The 20,000-nt window shown below is 43.5% G+C and overlaps 1 protein-coding gene across 1 annotated transcript in view; it reads right to left on the bottom strand.

Moving 5' to 3' along the window:
• Positions 1-19,711, bottom strand: part of bloc1s1 (biogenesis of lysosomal organelles complex 1 subunit 1) — a 98,749-nt gene extending 79,038 nt beyond the window's left edge. Inside the window, exon 1 of the mRNA XM_043681790.2 lies at positions 19,628-19,711. Within this exon, the coding sequence (XP_043537725.2) occupies positions 19,628-19,688 (61 nt within the window). The 5' untranslated portion in view covers positions 19,689-19,711. The remainder of the gene's footprint in view (positions 1-19,627) is intronic.
• Between the last annotated feature and the right edge of the window lie 289 nt (positions 19,712-20,000).

Below are 20,000 nucleotides of genomic sequence, written 5' to 3'. Positions count from 1 at the left end.
CATGTGCAAGCTGAAAAAGTGAATGCCAACCAGTTATTCAAATCTGGACGGTATCACAACTAGGCCAACATGCACTTTGTAGCAGCGAGTCACTGGATAGCGAACAGAAGTGGGAACCCCCTATCTGGGCCAAGATCACAAAGAGAAATTGGAACTTTCCAAATTGACCAGCTCACTCAGATCAGGAATTAAAGATAAACATTTTGTCTGTATGGCTGTGTACCACACCAACAGTTCATTTAACCATATAAATACAGGGGACAGATTGCATTTATTACTTTTACTAGCTGTGAATCATTGCATGAACACATTACTATATAGCGTCTACATCTCAAAAGGTGGAACTAAGACATATGGTCCGTGTAAGGATTTTTTTTAAGCATAAAACAAATTAAGAGGTTGTTGAAATTGCAAGAGCAAAATAAAAGCTTTTAAAAAAAGAATTTAAAAAAAAATTGACATCCAGAAAAGAGAATGTCAGTATTTTGGCCATTTGATCAGAATTGAAAAGCTACAGAGATCTCTTCTAGAGGGCAAAATAGCAGGCAGTAGAAAGAAGCATTGACCTGGTTAGATGAACAAAGAGACCTTGGAGTGCAGGCTCATCGTGCCTTGAAAGTAGAGTCACAGGTAGATAGGATAGTGAAGAAGGCGTTTGGTATGCTTTCCTTTATTGGTCAAGGCATGGAGTATAGGGGTTGGGAGGTCCTGTTGCAGCTGTACAGGACATTGGTTAGGACAATTTTGGAATATTGTGTGCAATTCTGGTCTCCTTCCTATCGGAAAGATGTTGTGAAACTTGAAAGGGTTCAGAAAAGATTTACATGGATGTTGCCAGGGTTGGAGGGTTTGAGCTATAGGGAGAAGCTGAACAGGCTGGGGCTGTTTTCCCTGGAGTGTCGGAGGCATAAGGCTGACCTTAGAGGTTTATAAAATCATGAGGAGCATGGATAGGATAAATAGATAAGGCATTTTCCGTGGGGTGCGGGAGTCCAGAACTAGAGGGCATAGGATTAGGGTGAGAGGGGAAAGATATAAAAGGGACCTAAGGGGCAACTTTTTCCCCCAGAGGGTGGTACGTGTATGGAATGAGCTGCCAAAGGAAGTGGTGGAGGCTGGTACAATTACAGCATTTAAAAGGCATCTGGATGGGGACATGAATAGGAAGGGTTTTGAGAAGAACTGTAGCTCAGGTTGAGGTTCTGGATTTAAGTTTGCTCGCTGAGCTGGAAGGTTCATTTTCAGACATTTCGTCACCGAGCCTCCGGGTGAAGGGTTCATCCGGAGGCTCACGGTGTGAAAACGAACCTTCCGCCTCAGCGAGCAAACCTCCAGAATAGGAAGGGATATGGGCCAAGTGCTGGCAAATGGGACTCGAATAGGTTAGGATATCTGGTCCATGGAGGAGTTGGACTGAAAGGTCTGTTTCCGTACTGTACATCTCTATGACTCTATGACAGATGTCACAAAGCAGTTGTAGACAGGCTACATAAAATATATGGGCTTGTGCAAGACAGGTGACACACTGTGTCAGCAGATCTCCTGGCAGGGGTAGATACAAGCAGCAGCAGCAGCACCTTGTTAATGCAATCTACCTGCTATGGTACCTGTTCTGTCATGCACAACATTCCCAAAGTTACTTTCTCAGCAATACTAAACATCAGAATTCAATAGCTACCCAATGGTTTCCAGAGAAGTGCAAAGCTCAGCGGAAACAATTTAAAGACTATGGCAGGTTTACAAATCAATTTAGACACAAATTGGTTTGTTTGTGCTGGATAGATATTGCCACTCATCAGAGGCAGGAACATTTAAAAAAAGCTTCTGCCATTTTCATTTCTACCTACCAGGAAATGCAGACATAAAGAATTGCCAGAAGCCACTGCAAAACACAGACATTTCACCAGAATTATGAACCTGAAATTGAAACAAATTTGCTCACAGAGAGAGGTAGCAGTGCCATGATAGTGCTAAAATATGCAATTTTCAATTTCCACTATCAAATTTTAATCTCCAAGACCTTTCGTGGATGAAAATGGGTTTTCAAAAATGGAGAAAACAATGATTTAAAAGGCCCATAGTGGTCACCTGACAAGACTGAACCAAGCTCATGAAACCAATGTGAGATAAACAGTCTGAACCAAAACTAACATCCTCTGATATTCAGTCAGGCATGAAGAAACCCTTGTCTCCTAGTTTTGATTTTCACCTTTCTGGAAGTTTATACACTTGGATAATCTGCAGGCAATTTTCATCAATCCTGAAAAAGCAATGAGGCCAGACATGGAAATACACATATAAACTGCATTGCAGACAAATTGCTTACTGGAATTCTCTCTCTCTACAATTGTGGTCTCAGGCTCAACTATAACAACTGAAGGATTCCAAGAACTTTTTAAACTTCCTACTCCTGATCATTCTTCTGGATTTGCCATTCTGCCCTTCTTAAGCCACGTCTGTGTGTGTTTTTGATGTTGTGTTTTATTAGTTTTTCCTTGGGGTTACTGGTAATTAAAATTTATCTTTATTTCAGTCAAGAATGGATGGATATATGAATAGGAAGGGTTTGGAGGGATATGGACTGGGTGCTGGCAAGTGGGACTAGATTAGGTTGGGATATCTGGTTGGCATGGACAAGTTGGACCGAATGGTCTGTTTCCGTGCTATACATCTCTGTGACTGTGACTGAATACCATGCAATTGGCTCCTTAAAATTTGATATACTGACTTCATTTTAATGGAAGTATGAAAAACCTGCATGCTAAAAATAAGATATATTTATTGTGACTGACCAAGGGGGTTCAAAAGAAGGGAACCGATTCACCCCTTTTCACCTGGTCGTAACATTAGAACATGAAATGTTTTCTGTATGTTAATAATGAAGGAGAGATCAGATTATAATTTCAAAAGGGACAGTCCTGGATCAACATCTGAAAATGGGAGAATATAATAAAAGGGTTTGGAGAGTGAGCAGAAAAATGAAATTGGGACAAGTAGTTCCCATAGAACTGGCACCAACAAAACTGACTGAATGGCCTCTTCCTGCATCGTGGTTCTGATCGAAAAGAATTCTGCAATATTCTTACTATCACTGGCAGTGCACTGCAATCAAATTTACAAAACACACACTAATGGCAACCAAGGCCAGATATCCCTTTTGCTTTCATTCCAAAATTGAACATGGGAGTCCAAATGGCCTAATTTAACCAGCTTAGATCTTAGCGAGGAGATTCAACATGTTTTTGCCAAGTACTTCATTCAGGCAGGGGTCCAAAAGAAAAATCAGATCCTAAACTTTCAGAAGCTTTAACCAGCTGCACTCCACATTGCAGCTACTCTATCTTAATTGATATAACTCCATGAAGGCTGGTATTCTGTCATCAAGTCACCTTTTATTTAAATGAGCATAGTACAAGATACTGACCCAGCTAGCTTAGAGCTGGCTCCTAGATTGACCAAAACCCCTGGATATTCCTATTTCTATCTGTCAGCCAGGACTCCGAGTGGGGCTGTTAACCTGGTCCACCCAGGGAACTCACTCTTAATGAGATCCGACTGGCTGACCTCATTCCAATCACTACATTAATGATGGCTTGAATTTCAAAATATGCTCTGGAACTGTCTCTTTTATAATCAGTTTAACAAGTTCAAAAGGTACCCATAGCATGTAAGGTGCTACCAAATGTAGAGTTCCCTCCTACATTGTTCACAGGAGCAGATTTGATACAAATCACTATTTGTACAAGAGATATAAAAATTAAATCCAGTACTAGAAGAATTAAAGGCAGCTTTCTAAGCACTGTTATAACATGTATAAAAGGCAGCTTTCTAAGCACTGATATAACATGTTCTGTTCCCCAGGTTCTCTGTTTGTATCCCGTTTAGAGCATACCTGGAACCAATGGTAAGTGTCATACAGAATGCTGGTTAACAATTACTCACTGTACATTCAGTTTGTGTAAGTGGAGCAGTATTGGTGAATGCAAGTGATATTAGCCTGTCTAACATTTCCTTCTGTATGCAGGTTTCTGGCCTCAATCTGGCAGCTTTATTTATGCTATCACTTTCTGGTAACATTAAAATACCAACAAGTAATGGGTTCGGAAATGTCTTCAGCAGCTTTCAAGATATTCACAGAAATCCTCCATTGTGGGGGGAGGTGCTGAGTGGAGACAAACTGCTGCCTCATTATAGGTGGAATCTTCAGTTACAGAATCTAGGTTCAGCTTGAGCAGCTGTACAGTTCACAGTTCATTGTACATCCATGTGCAAGTCATTCAGCAAATCTCGTGGTAAACAAGCAGGAAGCCAACACCTCAAACATGACCTTAAGGAGTTGGAGGTCCTTGGCGCCAAAGGACACCTCAACAGGCAAGCATTCACTGCAAGCCAGAAACAGCACTCAGGCCCTAGGCGGGGACACCTGCAGCGAAACATTCTGGCCATTATACTCTTCCCTGGTCAGCCTGCATCCCTGGGCCAACCTCCTGAATAATTACCACTTGCATTCCAGTCTCCAACCTTCGGTCATCTTCCATGCTGTGTGTAACTTCGACTGCCCACCAGCCAGCCTAAACTATCATGGCATGTGATAGACAAATGCTCTCCTAAGAAGACAGAGCAGTGGCTACTCAGTCCTGAGGCCAGCAAGGACCTCTCCTGCCACACGCTGCTCATATGCAGTTGTGAACTGGAAGATACATACTGCTTGTGCAGGGAGAACTTAATTGCAAAAGGTTCAGCACACTATCCATATTCTAAATTTTAGCATCCCACTCAATTAAGGTCACCTGTTTCTCACTCTTCCTGCTCTTCGGATCAGCACAAGATTCCACACTATGAAACAGAAAGGGAATCAGTTCAGGTCAGTTCCATACAACTTCTGGTAACCAGTTAAATGTGGACTCACAGAGACACAGAATGATAAATATTGATGCAGGCCAATCAACCTCTTGTCTGTACTGAACCTTCAGTAGTGGAGCTCCTGTGGCATGGTGATAGTGTCCCTATCTCTGAGCCAGGAGTTCAAGTCTCACGTGCTCCAAAGATGTATCAAAACATCTCCAAACAGGCTGACATAGAAAATATCTGAGCCTTTACCCTTTAATAGAGCTATTCTATTAATCCCTGCCCTTTCCTTTAAAGTAATTATCCTATTAACCAACCAGGTTCCTCTGCCTACAATCTCAAGTGAGGAACAATAGCAAAGGTCTGGGCAAGAATTTGATTTTTGGAATTGCAACGACCCTTTTCAATCCTTACCAACATCATAGAGATGTACAGCATGGAAACATGCTTCGGTCCAACCCGTCCATGACAACCAGATATCCCAACCCAATCTAGTCCCACCTGCCAGCACCCGGCCCATATCCCTCCAAACCCTTCCTATTCATATACCCATCCAAATGCCTCTTAAATGTTGCAATTGTACCAGCCTCCACCACTTCCTCTGGCAGCTCATTCCATACATGTACCACCCTCTGCGTGAAAAAGTTGCCCCTTCGGACTCTCTCATATCTTTCCCCTCTCACCCTAAACCCATGTCGTCTAATTCTGGACTCACCGACCCCAGGGAAAAGACTTTGCCTATTTACCCTAACCGTGCCCCTCATTTTTGTAAACCTCTATATGGTCGCCCCCTCAGCCGCCGACGCTTCAGGGAAAACAGACCCAGCCTGTTCAGCCTCTCCCTGTAGCTCAGATCCTCCAACCCTGGCAACATCCTTGTAAATCTTTTCTGAACCCTTTCAAGTTTCACAACACCTTTCCGATAGGAAGGAGACCAGAATTGCATGCAATATTCCAACAGTGGCCTAACCAATGTCCTGCACAGCAGCAACATGACCTCCCAACTCCTGTACTCAATACTGTGACCAATAAAGGAAAGCATACCAAACGCCTTCTTCACTCTCCTATCTACCTGAGACTCCACTTTCAAGGAGCTATGAACCTGCACTCCAAGGTCTCTTTGTTCAGCAACACTCCCTAGGACCTTACCATTAAGTGTATAAGTCCTGCGAAGATTTGCTTTCCCGAAATGCAGCACCTCGCATTTATCTGAATTAAACTCCATCTGCCACTTCTCAGCCCATTGACCCAACTGGTCCAGATCCTGTTGTAATCTGAGGTAATCCTCTTTGCTGTCCACTACACCTCCAACTTTGGTGTCATCTGCAAACTTACTAACTGTACCTCTTATGCTCACATCCAAATCATTTATGTAAATGACAAAATGTAGAGGGCCCAGCACCAATCCTTGTGGCACTCCACTGGTCACAGGCCTCCAGTCTGAAAAACAACCCTCCACCACCACCCTCTGTCTTCTACCTTTGAGCCAGTGCTTTATCCAAATGGCTAGTTCTCCCTGTATTCCATGAGATCTAACCTTGCTAATCAGTCTCCCATGCGGTAACTTGTCGAACGCCTTACTGAAGTCCATACAGATCACATCTACTCCTCTGCCCTCAATCAATCTTCTTGGTTACTTTTTCAAAAAACTCAATCAAGTTTGTGAGACATGATTTCCCCCGCATAAAACCATGTTGACTATCCTGAATCAGTCCTTGCCTTTCAAAATACATGTACATCTGTCCCTTAGGATTCCCTCTAACAACTTGCCCACCACCGAGGTCAGGCTCACCGGTCTATAGTTCTCTGGTTTGCCTTTACTGCTCTTCAGTGGCACCACGTTTGCCAATCTCCAGTCTTCTGGCACCTCACCTGTGACTATCGATGATACAAATATCTCAGCAAGAGGCCCAGCAATCACTTCTCTAGCTTCCCACAGAGTTCTCGGGTACACCTGATCAGGTCCTGGGGATTTATTCACCTTTAACCGTTATGACATCCAGCACTTCCTCCTCTCTAATCTGGACATTTTGCAAGATGTCACCATCTATTTCCCTACAGTCTATATCTTCCATATCCTTTTCCACACTAAATACTGATGCAAAATATTCATTTAGTATCTCCCCCATTTTCTGTGGCTCCACACAAAGGCGGCCTTGCTGATCTTTGAGGGGCTCTATTCTCTCCCTTGTTACCCTTTTGTCCTTAATATATTTGTAAAAACCCTTTGGATTCTCCTTAATTGTATTTGCCAAAGCTATCTCATGTCCCCATTTTGCCCTCCTGATTTCCCTCTTAAGTATACTCCTACTTCCTTTATACTCTTCTAAGGATTCACCCGATCTATCCTGTCCATACCTGACATAGGCTTCCTTCTTTTTCTTAACCAAACCCTCAATTTCTTTAGTCATCCAGCATTCCCTCTACCTACCAGCCTTCCCTTTCACCCTAACAGGAATACACTTTCTCTGGATTCTTGTTATCTCATTTCTGAAGGCTTCCCATTTTCCAGCCGTCCCTTTACCTGCGAACATCTGCCTCCAATTAGCTTTCGAAAGTTCTTGCCTAATACCGTCAAAATTGGCCTTTCTCCAATTTAGAACTTCAACTTTTAAATTTGGTCTATCCTTTTCCATCACTATTTTAAAACGAATAGAATTATGGTCGCTGGCCCCAAAGTGCTCCCCCACTGACACCTCAGTCACCTGCCCTGCCTTATTTCCCAAGAGTAGGTCAAGTTTTGCATCTTCTCTCATAGGTACATCCACATACTGAATCAGAAAATTATCTTGTACACACTTAACAAATTCCTCTCCATCTAAACTCTTAACACTGTGGCAGTCCCAGTTGATGTTTGGAAAGTTAAAATCCCCTACCATAACTACCCTATTATTCTTACAGATAGCTGAGATCTCCTTAAAAGTTTGTTTCTCAATTTCCCTCTGACTATTGGGGGGGTCTATAATACAATCCCAATAAGATGACCATCCCTTTCTTATTTCTCAGTTCCACCCAAATAACTTCCCTGGATGTATTTCCAGGAATATCATCCCTCTGCACAGCTGTAATGCTATCCCTTATCAAAAATGACACTCCCCCTCCTCTCTTGCCTCCCTTTCTATCCTTCCTGTAGCATTTGTATCCTGGAACATTAAGGTGCCAGTCCTACTCATCCCTGAGCCATGTTTGTGTAATTGCTATGATATCCCAGTCCCATGTTCCTAACCATGCTCTGAGTTCATCTGCCTTCCCTGTTAGGCCCCTTGCATTGAAATAAATGCAATTTAATTTATCAGTCCTACCTTGTCCCTGCCTGCCCTGACTGTTTGACTTGCTTCTGTTCTCAACTGTACCAGTCTCAGATTGATCTCTTGTCTCACTATCTTGTTGGGTCCCAGTTTACTAGTTTAAATCTTTCCGAGCAGCTGCAGCAAATCTCCCTGCCAGTACATTGTACCTTGTCCCTGCCTGCCCTGACTGTTTGTTTGACTCACTTCTGTTCTCAGCTGTACCCGTCTCAGATAGATCATGGGCGGCATGGTGGCACAGTGGTTAGCACTGCTGCCTCACAGCGCCAGAGACCCGGGTTCAATTCCCGCCTCAGGCGACTGACTGTGTGGAGTTTGCACGTTCTCCCAGTGTCTGCGTGGGTTTCCTCCGGGTGCTCCGGTTTCCTCCCACATCACAAAGATGTGCAGGGTCAGGTGAATTGGCCATACTAAATTGCCCGTAGTGTTAGGTAAGGGGTAAATGTAGGGGTATGGGTGGGTTTCGCTTCGGCGGGTCGGTGTGGACTTGTTGGGCCGAAGGGCCTGTTTCTACACTGTAATCTAATCTAATCTAATCTAATCTCTTTCCTCATTATCTCCCTGGTCCCACCTCCCCCACCTTACTAGTTTAAATTCTCCCGAGCAGTTCTGGCAAATTTCCCTGCCAGTATATTAGTCCCCTTCCAATTTAGATGCAATCCATCCTTCTTGTACAGGTCACTTCTACCCCAAAAGAGATTCCAATGATCCAAAAATGTGAATCCTTCTCCCGTTCACCAGCTCCTCAGCCATGCATTCATCTGCTCTATCCTCCTATTCCTGCCCTCACGAGCTCGTAGCACTGGGAGTAACCCGGATATTACTACCCTGGAGGACCTCCTTTTTAAAATTTCTGCCTAACTCTCTGTAATCCCCCTTCAGAGTCTCAACCTTTTCCCTTCCAATGTCGTTGGTTCCAATGTGGACAATGACCTCCTGCTGGCCCCTCTCCCCCGTGAGAACATTCTGCACCCTCTCTGAGACATCCTTGATCCTGGCACCAGGGAAACAACACACCATTCTGCTTTTTCTCTGCTGGCCATAGAAACGTCTGTCTGTACCTCTGACTACAGAATCCCCTAACACAATTGATCTCTTGGAAGCCGACGTACCCCTCGTTGCATTAGAGCTAGTCTCAATACCAGAAACTTGGCTGTTCGTGCTACGTTCCCCTGAGAATCCATCACCCCCTACATTTTCCAAAACAGCATACCTGTTTGAAATGGGTATATCCACAAAAGACTCCTGCACTAGTTGCCTACCTCTCTTACCCTTCCTGGAGTTAACCCATCTATGTGACTGTATCTGAGACTTTCCCCCCTTCCTATAACTGCCATCCATCACATACTGTTGCTGTCGCAAATTCCTCATCGCTTCTATCTGTCTCTCCAACTGATCCACTTGATCTGATAAGATTCGCATCCAACAGCATTTATGGCAGAGATAATCCGCAGTAACCCTTAAACTCTCTTTAAACTCCCACATCTGACAAGTACATATCACTGCAAAGGCCATTTTTGCTCCTTCACAATCTACAGACCCAGAAAATAACACCGTCTTATTCCTCTACAAACACTGCCCCAGGCTAAATTAATAGCTATAGCTTATATTTTAAGTTTAATCAAGAGACTTATCTCCAAAAACATATAATCAAGAATGAATCCACTATACTCACTACTGCAGCCTTTCTCTTGGTCAGACTTAAAACAACAATTAACTTATCTGATTCTGTGCTGTGAACTTCGCCCAACAGTTCCTCCAAGATCAGTTGTGAATTTCACTGTTTGTTAATTTTCCCAGATGCACTCTGATGTCCAGCAATACACAAATTCAAACAGCAAAGGCAGTAACTGTGCAGGTTCTCTTTCTCTCTCTCCTGCACTGTCCTCACCATGTGCTTCCTTTGTCTGCTCTTCTCCCTTTTAAACTGCTGTTGTTTTGACTTTTTTTTTCCAAAGTTCCAAAACAATGCAACAGCATATAAAACAATAATTGCTGCTCCTGGAATTCAAGGAAATCACCTCCAACACCTAAAATACCTCAAAAAAAAAAGGAGCAGCTCTTACAGCCAGAAATTTTTCCCGTCCTCCAATATCAACATTGTAATGATCAGCAGATCCTACTCTGATTATTCCTCAGTAAGATAGCATAATAACTCCTCGCCAACATTATTCCCTCAACTAACATCATCAGAATGCATTAACTAGTCAATTAGCTCTCTGCTGTTCGTGCGACCCTACCACATACAAACTGACAGTGACATTTGCTTACAAATAGCATGGACTACACTTTTCAACCGGTCTGTTAACTGTGAAGCACTTTGGGGTATCCTGAGGATATGAGAGGTGCAACAAGGAATACAAATTCTGTTTTTTTCTAACTGCTAGCTACAATGAGACTGATGCCTTTGATTATCTATTCGGTGACTTGCGGTCTTCCTCTTCCTTTTTATCTCGCTCATACTTGGAACCCTCAACCACTCCATTATATCTCTTCCTGTCCACTAGAAACTCTGGATCATTGCACTGCCTGTCCTTTGATACATGACTAATTCATATGTACCCTGGGGTATTCACCCTTTGATTCACAGGAGGAAACTTTCACAGGTTACAATTAGTGATAACACAAAGCCAGCCTTCATGTACAAGGTAACAACTAGCCTGAGATTCTTCTAATCCTCTGAAAGGCTGTTGTTAATACTCTCAGAATAACTGCTGACATTAAGAACTCAATACAGTAAATCTTTTCCCAGTTTACCATTAGCAAAACCAACATTTTTTTTTCCCAGTTCTTAACAACAATTCTGCACTGCCTGCTTGCTTTGGCTTTATTAACTTCCTTGGCTCTTGAACTAGGTGAAAAGCTCGGTGAATACTTGACCTTAAAATGGAGTTACTTCCCTCCATTACCACAACATTTTCAAACATTTATATTACTGCTGAATCCACAATCTACAGCTTCATCACCTTAAATTGAGTCTTCTCTAAGTGTCAGCTAACCCCTATTTCAAAAACAAGACACAGACACTCCCCATCAGCCATGTTGCTTCAAAGTTTCCGATTCCCATTGACCTTGCCAAGATCCTCGTCTTTGTTGAGTTAAACATGCATCATCAATCTTCTCCACCTTAAGTCCTCGTAATAGTGTCTGTTCCTCTGATATCACATCAGTCCTTGTCCCAGGGACTACCAATGGCAGCTCCACCCAAACTCCCTACCTTTGTCCTTATGCTTTGCCACCTCCTATTTTCAAACTCTCCTTTTCCGATTATGCCATAATGCCTCCTCCGTTCCTCAAGGTTTCTCTTTCTCCACCATGCATGCAATCCAGTTTCATCTTCACAAAGTAAAAGGTGATTTGAGACACCTTCCTCTGTGCAGGAAGCGTGATGGAGATGTGAGTTGATGCTGCTGTGAATAAGGTTGCCAATTGTAATGAGTGCCTAAAATTGCCTGCAACAAATGAAGGGGAAAGTGTGCAAAGACCACTAATACTTCAGTCCTTAATCATTATAAAACATTATACGATATTACCTACATGTCAGTAGAAATGTGAAGTTTAGAAGGCAATTACACACACAATCTGATTGTACAGCTTTATAATGGTGGCCGTTGGACAAAGCTTTCTACAACTTGTCAAGCCATCATGATTAATTACCAGGTCATGGAGGTGGAAACATTGCTTGAAAAAAAAACACCCTGCTGTTCTTGAAAATTGCTCTATAAAGCCAGCTAGTTTTAAGAAGCACTTCCTCTATAATGAAGTGTTTGGCAAATCTTATTAGATCTATTTGCAAACATTGCACTGAAACATATAATTCACGCACTTGCCAATGTTATTAGTCAGAAATTGTTCCTCTGCCTCGTTATTGTGAAGAAAGATTTGTACAACACCGTGGAATCAAAGACGGTGAGCATCACAACTTAGATCTTCGCCAGACACATTTTTACATATCTAGGGAAAAGGACCTCTTTCCAAAAAAAAAAAGCCCAAACTTCCAGTGATCCACAATTTGTTCTTATATAAAGTCATCTGGGACAGGGCTGCAGAGTGAACAAGTAGCATTCTGTGTCAATCTTCAAAATGTAATGGAGCTCATTTAAAATTTGTCATGATACAATTAATGGGCAATTTTCCATAAAAGAAACATTAGGTAGAATTACATAGAATACATTACACAGAAAAAGACCATTCAGTCCAACCAGTCAAGCCTCTTAGACATAAGACACAGAAACAGAAATTAGGCCATTCAGCCCATCGAGTCTGCTCTGTCATTCAATCATGGTGGATCGGTTTTTTTAAATCCCATTCTCCCCATAACCTTCTATCCCCTTGGCAATCAAGAACTTATCTATCTCAGGCTTAAATCTACTCAAAGACCTGGCCTCCACAGCCTTCTGTGGCAATGAATTCCACAGGTTCACCACTCTCTGGTTCAAGAGGTTTCTCCTTATCTCCATTCTAAAAAGGGTCTTCCCTTTACTCTAAGGTTGTGCCCTTGGGTCCTCGTCTCTCCTGCCAATGGAAACACCTTCCCAACGCCCACTCTTCCTTTCTTCCCTTCTTCAACTGCATAACCCTCTATTCCAATCTCCCAAATATAATTGCGCAGCCTTTCCTCAAGATGCATTTGTACCATTCAACTCAGCTCAGCTTGCTAGACAACAAGCATGTAGCTCAGATTAGTGCTAACAGCTTGGACTTTGATTAATGTTCCAACTAAGGTAGGTTTGATACCTGCTGAAAATGTGTTGCTGGAAAAGCGCAGCAGGTCAGGTAGCATCCAAGGAGCAGGAGAATTGACGTTTCGAGCATGAGCCCTTCTTCAGGAATGGCCCTTCCTGAAGAAGGGTTCATACCCAAAACGTCGATTCTCCTGTTCCTTGGATGCTGCCTGACCTGCTGCACTTTTCCAGCAACACATTTTCAGCTCTGATCTCCAGCATCTGCAGTCCTCACTTTCTCCTAGGTTTGATATCTGCCTATCTGTGGCAAACATCATGGCACTACACTCTGATTCAATGAAGAACCATGACCTGCCATTTGCTGAGGAGATGACAGGGTAGGAGTGGTCTAGTTTTGCCTTTTCTTGGCATTCTATCATTTTTCACCAATGGTCTACAAAGTTTGTGAATATGTTCTATTTCCTTGTTAAACAAATGTTGGTATATCATTAGCTATCTGCCAGGTCTCTGGCACTGTGGCAGTCTCTACTGAATCTTTCAAAAATGCATGCAATTGCTTCTCAGCTGTCTCTTCTTCAGACTCCAACCAGATCAGGAGTTCTGAAGAAGGGTCACTGGACTCGAACTGTTTTCTCTCCACAGATGCTGCCAGACCTGCTGAGTTTCTCCAGCAATAACTGTTTCTTTTTCAGGAGTTTTATTAGTTTATTTAGCAACTCTCCTCAGTCGCTCAGTGGACAGCACTGCTGCCTCACAGTGCCAGGGACCCGGGTTCAATTCCACCCTTGGGTGATTGTCTGTGTGGAGTTTGCACATTCTCCCCGCGTCTGTGCGGGTTTCTTCCCACAGTCCAAAGATGTGCAGGTTAGGTGGATTTGTTGTGCTACATTGCCCCATTGTATGCAGGCTAGATGGGTTAACTATGGTAAATGTGGGGTTACGGGATAGGGTGAGATGCACTTTGGAGGGCCATTGCAGACTTGATGGGTTGAATGGCCTCTATCTGCATTGGAGGGATTCTATGATTCAGAATCTACAGTACTTAGCTTTCAGGCTGCAGTCAACAGGAATCCTTCAGTTTTCATATTAAAACATTCTGGTTAATTAATGACTGAAAGTAATTTTGTCACATAATTCAGTTGATCAAGTGGTTGTAACCGCCATCTGAACCTTGGAATTAGCTTTCAAAATCTACATAACCAACTTAGCAAGGCCAGTAAAAACTCAGCAGCAGCTTCAAAAGGAATGATATAGTACTTGGAAAACGAACCAACTTAAAACCAGCTCTGGATCTAGGCCAATGACAGTAGTTACATTAAAACTACAGGAGAACATGGACATCTCTAGCAATAAGATGCAGGTTTACTGAACGTTTTTTCACTTGTTTGGTTGAGGATGGTGGGCAAAGTTACAAAGATTTTCTCCATCTTCTTCGAAAAATTCTGAGCTATTGTGGATTCGTCTTGATATTCTGTTAATAATTACAAAATGGTACTTCAGGGTTGCTTCTATGGTGTGATTTGATGAAAGTCCCCACCCCAGAATCACACTGACATACTTTGCCACTCCAGGTTGACCTTGGCATTCTTCTTCCCTCTGCTGAGAGCTGATAATACACAGACCAGAAATTTTTAAAAATTCACTGAAGGGATGTGGGTGCTGTTGACTGGCCAGCATTTATTGCCTAGTTCTCCCTTTTAGAAGGGGAGGGTGAGCTGCCTTCTTGAACTGCTGCAGTCCACCTGCTGTAGGTGTTAGGTTCCTCTTCTTGAGACTCTTACACACTTGATGCAACTGCAATATGCCAATTTCTGTGAACAGCCAAAATTTATTAAGCAAGTACAAGCTGCAAAGGAACCCTTAACACTCTTTGCAATGCTTGCGAAGCCATGTCAAGGGATCTCTCTGAACAAAGGGACAGTTGTACTGTATAAAGGAACAAGAGTTTCACATTATAGTCAGTAACACCCAGAAGACGACCCCCCCACCCCCCACCCCCCACCACCATTCCCCCACAGTCACATGCCACTCAAGCCACAATGTAGTGATCACATCATTTCCAGAAACAATATAATGTAAATCATCCCTTAATGGCCAGATCTGTTGTGAATCGTTTTTTTTACCTGCAGGGAACAGTCAGAATTTTAATTGCAATGTTCTTATTGATTTCTGAATAGAGGATGAGAATGTGATTCTTTTACTCCAAATAACTAGGACATGGCCACGCAAATGGCTCTGAATAACGAGGTATGAGAATGTAAATTCCTTACATTCTACCTGTAAGACAGAAACATACCATCATGAGACAGAGACATCCCACCCTCGCCTTGGGACATCCAATTTCCTGCAGGTCAGCAGTGCAAATTAACTCGTTAGTACCTCATAGGTAGGTCCACAATGCCCTCAGGGAGGGAATTCCAGGATTTTTGACCCAGCGACAAGTAACGGTCTTATATTCCCAAGTCAGGATGGTGGGTGGCTTGGAAGAGAATGTGTTCCCATGTATCAGCTGCCCTTGTCCTTCTAGATGGAAGTGGTTGTGGGTTTTGAAGGCGCTGCCTAAGGACCTTTGGTGAATTTCTGCAGTGCATCGTATAGATGGTACACTCTCCTGCTACCGAGTGTCGGTGGTGGAGGGAGTGGATGCTGTACCAATCAACCGGGGGTGCTTTGTCCTGGATGGTGTCAAGCTTCTTCAGTGTTGTTGGGGCGGCACTCGTTCAGGCAAGTGGGGAGTATTCCATTACACTCCTGACTTGTGCCTTGTAGATGGTGGACAGGCTGTCAGGAGTGAGGAAGTGAGATATTCACTGCAGTATTCCTGGCCTCTGACCTGCTCTTGGAGCCACCGTGTGTACGTGAAAAGTCCAGTTGAGTTTCTGGTCAATGCTAACCCCCAGGATGTGGAGATAGTGGGGGATTCAGTGATGCTAACACCATTGAATGTCAAAGAATGGTGGTTAATTATCTTTTATTGGAGAGGTCATTGCGTGGCATTTGTCTAGCATATTTATTTGCTACTTGTCAGCTCTAGCATGGATAGCATGTCCAGATCTTGTTGCTTTTGAACATTAGATTAGATTAGATTAGATTACTTACAGTGTGGAAACAGGCCCTTCGGCCCAACAAGTCCACACCGCCCCGCCGAAGCGCAACCCACCCACACCCCTACATTTACCCCTTACCTAACATTACAGGCAATTTAGCATGGCCAATTCACCTGACCTGCACATCTTTGGACTGTGGGAGGAAACCGGAGCACCCGGAGGAAACCCACGCAGTCATGGGGAGAACGTGCAAACTCAGTCAGTCGCCTGAGGCTGGAATTGAACCCGGGTCTCTGGCGCTGTGAGGCAGCAGTGCTAACCACTGTGCCACCATGCCGCCCACAACATGGACTGCTTCAGTGTCTGAGACGCCGCGAATGCTGCTGAACATTGTGCAATCAGAAGCAAATATCCCCACTTCGACTTTGCTGCAGTTCTTTGTACAAATTTGAATGATAGATTATACCAAAACATGTAAACCTGGCTTGTTAGTGACATGCTCACCGCCGAATAAGAATGCCATGAGTTAAAATCCACTTCAGGACTTTAACACTTAATCCAGGCATCTATTTCAGTGCAGTACTGAGTGGAACATTGCCAGAGGTGCTGTCTTTCAGTTGAGATGTAAGTGAGATCCCATCTGCACTGTTGGATGGATGTTAAATACCCCACAACACTGCGCTGCTCAAACCGCAGTGTTCTTCTCATCAACTCGCCAACATTTATCGCTCAACCAACGCCATTTTATAAAAAAATCAACTAGCTATTAAACTAGTACATTTCGCTAGACTTTTGCTGGGTACAGCAGTTACCTACAAAATAGTGAGCACAATTCAACATATTCAGTACTATACAATGGGATATTGAAAGAAACAAAAAAGCTTAATTTTTTCTTATTTGTCTGCTCAGGGGGACATAGTAAAATCCCATGACACTAGATGAGGAGCAGGTATTCTTCCAGTGTGTTAGCCAACATGCCTCCTTCACCACAAGAAACATTAACTGGTCCCCAATAGCACCTCTTCTTTCTCCCCGGCTTACCATTTCGCATCCCTTTGTCTGCCTAACTGTTCTCCTCTCCCTCTGGGCTCCATCTCCACCTACCGTTTACTCCTTTACCCCCCCCCCCCCCCTCCCCCAACTAAATATCTTATCTTCAGCATATATACCAGCATTCCCTAGCTACTATCAGTTCTAAAGAAGGGTAACTGGACCCAAAACATGAAAAATAGGTACAGAAATAGGCCATTCAGCTCTTTGAGCCTGCACCACCATTCAATATGATCATGGTTGACCATTAAATTTTAGTATCCCACTCCCGCTTTGTCCCCATACCCCTTGATCCCTTTAGCCACAAGAGCCATGTTCAGCTCCTTCTTGAATATATCTAACAAACCGGCCCCAACAGCTTTCTCTTAACTCTGTTTTCCCTCCACAAATGCTGCCAAACCCGCATTCTCCGGCAATGTCTGTTTTTGTTTCAGATTTCCAGCATCCATTTTCTTTGTTTTATTAACTGGCCATTTATTGTTTAATCAGAACAGGCTTTATACACTTAATGGTAAGGTCCTGGGGAGTGTTGCTGAACAAAGAGACCTTGGAGTGCAGGTTCATAGGTCCTTGAAAGTAGAGTCGCAGATAGATAGGATAATGAAGAAGGCATTTGGTATGCTTTCCTTTATTGGTCACAGCATGAGTTGGGAGGTCATGTTGCGGCTGTACAGGACATTGGTTAGGCCACTGTTGGAATATTGCGTGCAATTCTGGTCTCCTTCTTATTGGAAGGATGTTGTGAAACTTGAAAGGGTTCAGAAAAGATTTACAAGGATGTTGCCAGGGTTGGAGGCTTTGAGCTATAGGGAGAGGCTGAATAGGCTGGGGCTGTTTTCCCTGGAGCGTTGGAGGCTGAGGGGTGACCTTATCGAGGTTTATAAAATCATGAGGGGCTTTGATAGGATAAATAGACAAGGTCTTTTCCCTGGGGTGGGGGAGTCCAGAATTAGAGGACATAGGTTTAGGGTGAGAGGGGAAAGATATAAAAGGGACCAAGGGACAACATTTTCAGACAGAGGGTGGTGCATGTAAGGAATGAGCTGCCAGAGGAAGTGGTGGAGGCTGGTACAATTACAGCATTTAAAAGGCAGATGGATGAATATATGAATAGGAAGGGTTTAGAGGGATATCGGTCAAGTGCTGGCAAATGGGACAACATTAGGTTAGGATTTCTAGTCGGTAAAGAGGACTTGGACCAAAGGGTCTGTTTCCATGCTATGCACCTCTATTATTCTAACATTTGCAAGTTGGATGTCCTGATTGCATATATTATAGTGACAACACAGTAAAATCATTAATCAAATAGTTAATTGTGAAACACTTTTAAAACCGTAAAGAAAAACAAAATGCACAATTTTTGCCCCTTCAACACAGACAAGTAATAATGAATCCAAAATGTTCACCGTTGTTGTAGAAACATAACTCATTGCCACATAAACCTCATCAATTTCATGCTCATGATGGCCCTGAAGAGCTGTCAATGCAAAATAATGGAGAATATTAATGGTAGGAGAATTTTAATAGTGGGAACATGGAGCAATTTTTTAGCTTAAACACAATTATATTGTGTGGTGTTGGAAAAGCACAGAAGGTCAGGCAGTATTCGAGGAGTAGGAGAGTCGATGTTTTGTAGGAGGGTGGGAAGGCAGCTGGGAACATGATAGGTAAATGCAGATTATAGTGATAGTTTGGAGGGGAAAGTGGAGCAGATTGGTGGAAAGGAAGATGGACAGGTAGGACAATTCAAGAAGGTGGTGCTGAGTTGAAAGGTTGATTCTGAGATGAGGTGGGAGGTGGGGAAATGTGGAAACTAGTGAAGTCAATGTTGATGCCATGTGGTTGAAGGGTCCCAAGGCGGAAGATGAGTCACTCTTCCTCCAGTTATTGGGTGGCTTGCATTTGGTGGTGGAGGTACCCAAGCCAGATCCAACCCTCCAACTCAGCACCGCCTTCTTGAACTATCCTACCTATCCACCTTCCTTCCCACCTATCCGTTCCACCCTCCCCTTCGATCTATCACCACCACCCCCCACCTGCATCTACCTACAGCTTTCCCAGTTACCTTCCCCCTCATTCCCACCCACAGCCTCCTATTTATCACTCAGCCCCCTTCTCCCCCCAAACATTCCTGATGAAGGGCTTATGCCCGAGACATCGACTCTCCTGCTCCTTGGATACTGCCTGGCCTGCTGTGCTTTTCCAACACCACACTTTTCGACTCTGATTTGTCCAGCATCTACAGTCCTCACTTTCTCACAATTATGTTGTGATTGATCAAGCTGCAGTTTACGATTGGAGATAGATGAGGTGAACATTAGGCATGACTGTAGTTAAATTTCATCAAGTATAATTTTGCTCTTACACCAACTGTTAAACAATCCAACAGCTTTATTGATTGTGTTTTTATCGTTAAAGTAGAAAAAACGAAAACCTCGGCTTGCATTGTTATTGACAGCTCAATGTACCAATCAGGAAAGCGGGTTGAGAGCTGCGCTCCACATTTGGGCAGACATTCCGCTTCTCGGAACCAATCGGCAGAGTAGGGTAGGTCCGTCACCATGGAGATTTGGGCCTTGCTCAGGCCGTACGCAGAACCCACACACTTGAACGGGTAATGATTGCTCGGGCTCTTGGACGTCAAAGGGAAGTTAGGCTCCGGTGGTGAGAACACAATGTTTGGACTCACCTTGTATTTCTTTGCGTTCGTTTTGCTTGGCCTGATGATCTTTGAGTAAACGAGACAACATGACGCCGGAGAAGTTCCTGTAGAGCGAAACGCAGCGCAGATAACGAGCATGGAATTCAGACCCAGATCTCGCGCGAGGAGACAGAACGGTTCTGATCATGTGAGCAGTTTAATAACCGCCTTGGCTGCTCTTTTAAAGAGAGCTGTCAAGGCACTGGGAAAGTATAATCAGTGTTAGTGAGTTGAGAGCTTTGCACATTCAAAATGTATTTAAACACATGGATGCTGGGCATAAGGTCATGTTTCTCCAGCTCACCTGTGAGATTCCACTTGAGCACATTAGTCAAGACAGTACAGAGACATTGCTGTACTG

Source organism: Chiloscyllium plagiosum, unplaced genomic scaffold, assembly GCF_037043375.1.
Source record: "Chiloscyllium plagiosum isolate Xiang-an unplaced genomic scaffold, Cpla_swu_hap1 HiC_scaffold_53X, whole genome shotgun sequence".
Taxonomy (NCBI): Eukaryota; Metazoa; Chordata; class Chondrichthyes; order Orectolobiformes; family Hemiscylliidae; genus Chiloscyllium; species Chiloscyllium plagiosum.
Note: the sequence above shows the minus strand (reverse complement) of the source record. Positions and strands in the feature narration are given on the sequence as shown.